Source organism: Protobothrops mucrosquamatus, unplaced genomic scaffold (genome assembly GCF_001527695.2).
Source record: "Protobothrops mucrosquamatus isolate PMUCROS unplaced genomic scaffold, P.Mucros_1.0 scaffold7570, whole genome shotgun sequence".
In the NCBI taxonomy this organism is placed as follows: Eukaryota; Metazoa; Chordata; class Lepidosauria; order Squamata; family Viperidae; genus Protobothrops; species Protobothrops mucrosquamatus.
In genome coordinates this window covers 1-8,705 of record NW_015393369.1, presented here as the reverse complement: position 1 = coordinate 8,705, position 8,705 = coordinate 1, and the positions used below count along the sequence as shown (strand labels likewise).

General features: G+C 36.1%; 1 protein-coding gene across 1 annotated transcript; it reads left to right on the top strand.

The window, feature by feature from the left end:
• Positions 1-213: 213 nt before the first annotated feature.
• Positions 214-7,123, top strand: LOC107300594 (dynactin subunit 4). Its single transcript, XM_015829907.1, has 6 exons — positions 214-404; positions 2,789-2,859; positions 3,984-4,162; positions 5,548-5,591; positions 5,968-6,075; positions 7,031-7,123. The coding sequence occupies exons 1-6, from the start codon at positions 270-272 to the stop codon at positions 7,076-7,078; spliced, it is 585 nt and encodes a 194-aa protein (XP_015685393.1). The 5' UTR covers positions 214-269; the 3' UTR covers positions 7,079-7,123.
• The last annotated feature ends 1,582 nt before the right edge of the window (positions 7,124-8,705 follow it).

Sequence of the window (8,705 nt, the reverse complement as noted above, 5' to 3'; positions counted from 1 at the left end):
TGCCATAAGACGCGCTAATTTTAAATTTGGCAACTAATTCTCAATGCGTTGACACCGAAAGCCCAAACAGAACCTCAACTTTCCATTTCTACGTTTTCCTCTGTTTTACACCCCTGTCTGATCTCACTTTAGAGAACTGGCGGAAGTGACGATGCGTTGGTTACCGCGGCCCATGCACGAGACCTAATGTTTCCGGGTCACGTGGCGGAAATCCGGCTAGTTGGGTGCGGCGGGGCGCTGAAGAGCTGGGCCGGCTCTCTTCTCCCAAGATGGCTTCTCTTCTTCAGTCAGACCGCGTCTCCTACCTGGTGCGCGGCGAAAAGGAGATCCGCATGCCGCTTTCGCAGCTGTATTTCTGCCGCTACTGCAGTGAGCTCCGTTCCCTCGAGTGTGTCTCGCATGAGGTAAATTGGCCGTGTTAGAGAGCCTGGGGTGTGTTTGATCGCACGCCAGCGGTGTGGATTGGCTAACCCTGCTGCCACTCGTTAGTCCCCCTTCATCCAATTGGCTGAGGGATGTGTGCCACATTGTCCGTTGTTCTGATTTGGAGCTCGAGAACAGAGCCTTGTCAGTGTCCTTTTGTACTGCCTGGGCTAGGTGGAAAGGGAATAATTCTGGGTAGGAAGAGATTTATAGGAAGGGTGGAGGAATTTTTTAGCATATGTATTTGGAATAACACTTCTTCCCCTGCTTTTCCTATGTAAATTGCCACCACTCATTGTTCAGACATAATATGTTGTGCTTCCCAGTTGGTTACTGTTGCATCCTTTAATCTGTTTAAACCACATTCTCATTCTCCCCCTCCCTACATTTATATATTTATGTCATGTCTGCCTGCCTGCCTCTGTACAATTGGACTCTAGGTCAGTGTTTCTCAACCTTGACAATTTTAAGGCATGTGGACTTCAACTCCCAGAATTCCACAGCCAGCATTGCTGGCTGTGGAATTCTGGGAGTTGAAGTCCACATGCCTTAAAATTGTCAAGGTTGAGAAACACTGCTCTAGGTGATAATGTTATAATCAGGTACTATTACCCATCTAACTGTATGAAGCTTGTATTTGCAAAACACAGTGGGCAATTATGAGTGGACTACAAGCTTGATTCATAGTGTGGAGCCTGTAAGTTGCAACATTCTTGGGGATGTATTTTATGATATGCAGCAGAAAAAAATATCCCATTTCATTTTAATTTTAGATTTTTTTTTAAAAAAAAAGGGACACTAGGGTGCTGCAAAGCACAAACAGTATTCCAAAGACTGCTTCTAGTCCCCAGATATATTCTGGAGGCATTCTTAAAAGCTGAAAATGATTGAGGACTCCAGTGTTTTGCTTTGAAGTATGTCCGCATGTCCAGAAAAGGGTAGTAATATACAGTTATGATAGAGTATCCTGAAAGACTAAAAAAAAGAGTGTGCCAAGGAACAAACTCACCCGTCTCTGTCTAGTACATTGATTTTTGTGTGGGCATTCCCATGACATTTTCTCAAGAGTTCCAGATGTGCTGTCCAGTTTGCAAAGCTAGGGGGGCCCTTGGAATTCAGTATACTGTATTTTGTAATACTGAAAATCAATTTATTAAACAATATTATTCAGTTACAATGTAGAATTAATCTTTTGATCTTCTGAGAAGTGAGTGCACCAATAAAAAGATGCAGCTTTTGTTCAAATTTTATAGGGGCTCCCAAATTTAAACAAGTGTTCCATTGGTTAAACACAAAATAGTAAAAGAACTCTGCTGCTCCCAACATTCTAGAAATGTCTGAAGATGAGACCCTACTTCCTGCACTTAATTTTGGCATTGTTTGGGTTGCAGGCCCAAGATTGTAAACACCTGTTTTTTAATCCATTTTGTTGTGTATGGACATGAATGAAGAAGAATATTTTACTTTTTAATCTTACTCTGTTACTGTAGTATGTTTTTGAATGTGAACCAATTTCCATTTTAAAACAATCTATAAGCACTGAACAAGAAATATCTTAGTCATTATGATTAAGTGGTCTTAATCTGAAGTATTAGTTTTTGAATTACTTATTTTTCAGTTGTTCAGTTTTGACAAAAAAGCTAAAGAATAATTAAAGAAGGCAACAAGCTATTGGAACCCAGTTGGATAGGGAAATAAATTTTAAGAATTGGTTCATGACAGGACAAATTCCAAATTTGATCTTTGGCATCTTCTGTTCAAAATATTAATAGTTGAGAATGAAAAAAATTTCTGCTAGAAAATTCATGGAATCACTGCTGATTTTAAGTTTGTTTTTCATCTCAGTTATAATGCCAATTTTAATTGTCATTAATAATCCTGGGGATTATACTTTAATTATACCTTATACTTGTCATTAAACTGGTACAGATCTAAGTTTCCTCTCAATAATAATATCTAGAACAGAAAGAAATGCTGCATTGTCAGCCCTTCTGAATCACCTTATGCCTCCTGAGTGTGACATTTGATGTTACATTTTAATATTTCATTTTAAAATGAGATAAATTTTCTCCACAAGCATCAAGATATATATTTGGAAACTAGCCAGGAGAGGCAGACGTCTTATAAAGTTTTTCTGCCATTTGGATCGTACCTATACAATTAAAATGCCTATATAATCTTTGAGAGCAAAATCTGAAATAACAATAATCAAATTTAAGGTTTTGTGGTTTATAAATCAATCTTTTGGATATTGTCCTGTCCCAGCCCCTAAAAATCAAAATGTCTTTTTTGTTACAAAGATAAGAAGCAGCACTATTTCAAGTGTAGTGGTGAAGAAAGATGATTTTTAAAAATTATTCTATAGGTGGATTCTCACTATTGTCCCAGCTGTTTGGAGAATATGCCTTCAGCTGAAGCCAAGCTGAAAAAAAATAGGTAAGGCTACATTCTCCCCTCTTTCTTTTCCTAAAAAAATTCTTTTGTGTTTTTCATAATCTCTTTATATTTGACCACATACTTATTTAATTTGATACCCACTTTGAATTTAATAGTACAGGTAGTCCTCGTTTTATGACCGTAACTGAACCCAACATTTCTGTGGCTGAGACATTTGTGAGGGGGGTTTGCCTCATTTTACGACCTTTCTTGCCAGTTGTTAAGTGAATCACTGCAGTTGTTAAGTTAGTAACACGGTTACCACATGGTTAAGTGAATCTGACTTCCCCATTGACTTTGCTTGTCAGAAGGTTACAAAAGACACTACAACCGGCTGAATTTTGATCATGTGACCATGGGGATGCTACAATGGTTGTAAGTGTGAAAAACGACCATCAATCACTTTTTTCAGTGCTCTTGCAACTTCAGAAGTTACAGCAGCACTGAAAACTCTTGTAAGTCGAGGACTACCTGTATAGAATCTTAACGGATTGATTATGACAAAATCTGAAGGGTTATGCATGACAGTATTTTTGTCTTTTTATAAAGGAAAAGATAACATGAATTAGCTTCCTGTTGGTTGTCTCAATGAGTTTTTCTGAGCCAAACATACTATTTTAAATTTATTGTTAGGAGGAATTTTTGAATTATATGTACATTTATAAATCAAGAACCTTGACTCCCACCTGATACCCCCTCCCCAACAAAAGGAGCCAGGCTCTAACCATGAAGCAGCTCTATTCAACAGAGACAAAGTGATTATTTCTGACTGTCAGGATAATTGCTCAAATTGTTCTTGCAATAAATGGGGCTTTGAAGCGAGATGTATTCATGCTGACAAGGATGAAGTTTGATGGGAAAGCACCTGCTGTAGCAAACGGGCTTGCATGAAGCCGAGTCTGGCAAAAATGCTGGAGGCTGAGATTGCTCCGTCCTCTTTTGCAATTGTTCAGAGGTTCCTTGGCCGTCCTGCTGGCTGGCTGGTTTCCAAAAACAGGCCTCAACAGCTTTTAATTTCAAGAAATCAATATGGTTTACATAATAATGAGCATTATCACTCTAAGAAGGCAAATACGATCAAATCCATTCAATTAAAAAGCTAATACTGGTGTCTTCTTGCTTAGGTGTGCTAACTGTTTTGATTGCCCTTGCTGTATGCATACCCTCTCTACCCGAGCAACAAGCATTCCTGCTCCGTTGCCTGATGATCCTGCTAAGACTACAATGAAAAAGGCTTATTATCTGGCCTGTGGATTTTGCCGCTGGACATCCAGGGATGTTGGCATGGCAGATAAATCAGTTGGTGAGTGTCATATCTAAAATAAATGGGAGAAAAAACTCTACATATTATGCACAGTTATTGGTCAAAAGAGAAACATTGTTGTATTATGCTGAAAACTGGTAGTACACACAGAAGGATTTACAGAATTTGAATGGAATTAAGTTCAGTGACTAGTGGGGTCTTTGCCTTTGCCACAAAAAGAAATGTGCTCTATAAATATGTGCTATGTCACTTCAGTTGATAATGAGGGTCCCCAAATTCTGTATGTTATTGAGATAATTCCTATTGAAGGTATTTAAACATTTTGCTGGGTTGGATCAAAAGTTTATTTTGTCCAATTTTTGCACCAATTGGGAAATATTTTTCTTTGCAACAGACATTTAGAGGTAGCACTATCCAGCATGACTAATTGGTTTAAGAGCCTGAGTCATCATTAATTCTTTTAATTCCTTTTTCAAGACATCTAAATTAGTGTCATTATATATGAAGAAGTAAACTCCATAATTAAACCACATGCTTTTTTGTCCTAATTTCCCCACTGTTCATTATTAGCAGATGAACCAGGCTCTAGTTTTATGAGAGACAACAAAGGACTGTTTTGTCCACACTCTTCACACTATACCCACAAATCTTCTTCGATATCTTTTCTTCTGAATGAAATATTCCTGAATTTTGTAAGAGAATTGCTTCTTTCCATAATAGTTGTGCAAAAGGAAGCTGATGAATAGTAGAACAAAGCAAAAGTAAAACAATGGGCGTAATTTCACTCATTTCAGCAGTACAGTCTCTTATGCTGGTCTTTTCCAATGGTTCCAAAATTAGCAGATGCTAGATATTCCTAACAATAAGACATATAAGAATGGGAACCCTTATTAATGGCAAGAAATTTGAAGGAAAAAAGAATTTGTCTGCCTTCCACTTTTCTTTCAGGGAGGGCTGGTCTCCACTATGTGCAGAAAATATTACCAACTCAGCAGAATCCCCTTATTATCTGCATAGATGTCTGTGCCTTCTCCCCTTTTTTCACTGTGTGCTAATTGTAACAATAAAATTCCCTGGCAATAGGGAAATTTGCAAGGGAAAAATGGAAGGTACAAAATAGATTTTTATCACCTGTGTTTGATTTGCTGATCTGTCATTGGTATTTTATGTCCCTATGTTCACATTAACCAACTTTCATTTACTAGATAAGAAACACAAGCTGCTTTCTGACTCATCTTATACAGTGATGAAGCACACAGTATTATGTCATTCTAAATAACATATATACAGTATTAGGCCAGTGATGGATTTAGCGGAGGAGAGAAGCAGACAGTTACTTTCTGTATAGTTTATTTTTGACTAGAACATGTGTTTCATGATTCCCTTCTTCTTAATCGTTCATGTTATTTTTTGTTACATTGCAGCCAGTGGAGGTTGGCAGGAACCTGAAAATCCTTATACACAAAAGGTAACGAAAAGAAATATATTCAGGAATAAATTAATTTGCTAGGAAATATGAAAGTGAAATAAATCAGGAATGTATTGATTTGTTCCATTTCTCTGTGTTTAGCCTCTACTAAAGAACAGTAAAGTCCATTCAGATGGGTAAATATGTAGGAATAGTGGCACAAATTAAACATAAAATATTCTATAAAGAAAATAAATAGGGGGAGAAAGAGTTGCTAGGAAGAGAGAGAGTAAATTTTAAACTCCACTATATGAAGATTTGTAAATGCAATGAAAGATTTTTTTTTAAAAAAATGTTCAGAGTGAATTCAGGGAAAAAAATTATTGTAAAGAATGTCCCTTCACATGAATAGCTTAAAATGTTTCTTTTTAAATAGATTAATAAACTGGTGGAATATTATCAACAGTTGGCTCAGAAGGAGAAGATGGAAAGAGATCGTAAAAAATTAGTTCGACGGCGACCATACATGCCACTGGCTTTTTCGGTAAGCTAGGAAAACAGCACACAAGTTGTTGAGGTCACACAGTGAGAACCAGATGTAACATTCTAAAGTACAGTGATACATAATAGTCGTTGTAGCTGACATTTCTAAAACTGAAGCAAGAAAATTTAAAACATGTTAAATGGAACTTATCTGAAGTTTTCATAGCTTGTATTTTATTAAGAGATACCATCTACAGGTACTCTTCGACTTACAACAATTCATTTAGTGACTGTTTGACCTTATAACGGTACTGAAAAAAATGACTTATGACAATTTTCACACTTATGACTGTTGCACCATTCCCATGGTCTTGCGATCAAAATTCAAATATTTGATAATTGACTCATATTTATGACAGTTGCAGTGTTCTGGAGTCACGTGATTCCCTTTTGCTACCTTTTGACACACAAAGTCAATGGGGAAGCCAAATTCACATAACAACTGCAGTGATTCACTTAACAACTGTGGCAAGAAAGGTCACAAAATTTACTTAGCTTTCTTGCTTAGCAATAGAAATTTGGGGCCGAATTGTGATTGTAAGTCAAGGACTACCTATATTTGAAATAAATGTAGACATTCATGCTTTCAAATCATAAAGTAACTTGGTTTGTATTTTACAGTGAAGGTTCAGATTTGGAAATAGGCCCCAATACTTTCAGCTTTCAAATGCTGGATTATTGTTATTCTGTATACAGTGATTTAGCTCAGAGTTGGCACAAATGTAATGTCTGTGAGATATTTAGATTTAAATATGTATTTTGTTTTAATTTTCAGCTATGCATTCAGTGTCATATGAAAAGCTTATGTTTTTCTTGGCTAAATAATTTTGCAAATGCTTACTGCCTTTTGGATAACTGTATAACCTGCTTGCTCTGTGCATTGTTTTTGTCTTTATTGGTGCATTGTTTTTTTTATCTCCGTTGCTACCTGCTGCTAATTTGGGGGCTCTCCACAGCAACATACTATACATGTAGTGGTAAGTTCCTTTAGCTGGTTCCTTTAGCTGGATTCAGCTAGTCAAATTGTCTTTATTGCATTTGGGTAACTAACATGCTGTTATTGGAAAGTTCACATTCAGTCTGAATGAATTAATACATATTTAAGTTTAGTAATCATGTAACTTGGTGGACTCCGTAGTATTTTTTTACATAAAACCAAAATTGTTCAGTAAGACCCTATAAATGTACTGTGTGGTCACAATCTTTGATGAACTTGAGCATTGTTAAGAACAGTTGGTAGGATTAGCCTGGACAAGTATGTTGTGGGCTTCCGCTGTCTATGATTCTTTGACACATTTTAGTCCTCTTGAACTATAGATTGCCTATAAATACAATACTCCCTGTCCACAATTTTGCCACTTAAATATTTCTTTCCCTGTTAAAAACCATGTCCTTTTAAATAGCATTGCTGTATAAAAACTTTAATATAGATTTTATCTGATATGCCAGATAAATGAAATATATTTTCCTTTCCGTTAAACTAAAACAATAAGCCACCCACCAAAGCTTTACAAAATAATAGGTGAGCTAGAGAGGCAAAATAATATCACAAAGTATTTAGCAATTTTACTTATGGTATAGGGCTAAACCTTCTATCCTTACTTTGAAGATAACAACTTTGTTATGTATATGTGGGGGTGTGGGTCTATACATATGTTGTGTATAGTATGTTTAGGTGTGTGTCATGTATGTGTTTCACTTTGAGAACGGGCAACTAAATTTCATTTTTAATGTGTGCTGTTGTGCCCACAGTAAAAAAAAAAATGACAATAAAGGTTATCTTATCTTACCTAACTATTAAGAGTGGCAGGGAGATAAGTGAAATAATTCAAACCACCTGATCAGTAAAATTGCCATATAAATTGTGCTTTTAACATTGGATTCAGTGAAGTATAGCAATTACTATACTTCTCTGAGAATTTGCATGACCTCTTGAACATGGAGAAATTTAGTTTCATTTTAGATTTCACTTTTTAGTGCATTGGTCTGGCACTAATGGGAAAAGAACTGTTTCAGTTGTTTTCTGTATGCAGAGGAACACTTTTGAATTTAGCCTACTTTTCCTTAGAAATTAACAACCTTCAGTTTTAATATCTGCTGTCACAACTCAGATGTCAATCAATTTGTTGGCAAGTACTTCAGCTGACTGTTGTTAACTCAAGTATGGTATAATGGTGTGATTTCATACCATTATAGTCATTATATATTTGTCATTTCTATATTTTCTTTAGGTCTATTGCAGTAGGGGGCATTTGGCCACAAAAGTACTTTCCCTCCTAGAATGTAAACTATGTTGTAAGTTGCCCGGAGTCATTGGATACGAGATAGGCAGCAAATTAAATAAATAAATAAATAAATATGTTCTGAGCTAGAAGATTTAATCATCAAGTGAAATTTAGATGAAAGCACTAAATCACTTTAAGTAGAATAAACAGTGATTGAAGGGCTTGTTCCTTTTTTTGCTTTTGTATGTTTGCTTTTTGTTAGTCAAATTATCAAAACTTTATCTGAACAGAGAAAACTTCCAAATTTGCTTTTCTTGTAATTGATACATCTTGTTTTTAAGCTGCCCCAAACCCCAAGATGGTATGTTTTCGTTTACCAACTCACTTCTTGCTGTTGACAGGTAAT

Excerpts from the sequence above, each read along its gene's own strand:
- LOC107300594 (XM_015829907.1), top strand. The coding sequence starts at position 270 with ATGGCTTCTCTTCTTCAGTCAGACCGCGTCTCCTACCTGGTGCGCGGC. Across the intron at positions 405-2,788 it reads TCGAGTGTGTCTCGCATGAG|GTGGATTCTCACTATTGTCC; the intron begins GTAAATTGGCCG and ends ATTATTCTATAG. Across the intron at positions 5,592-5,967 it reads AAAATCCTTATACACAAAAG|ATTAATAAACTGGTGGAATA; the intron begins GTAACGAAAAGA and ends CTTTTTAAATAG.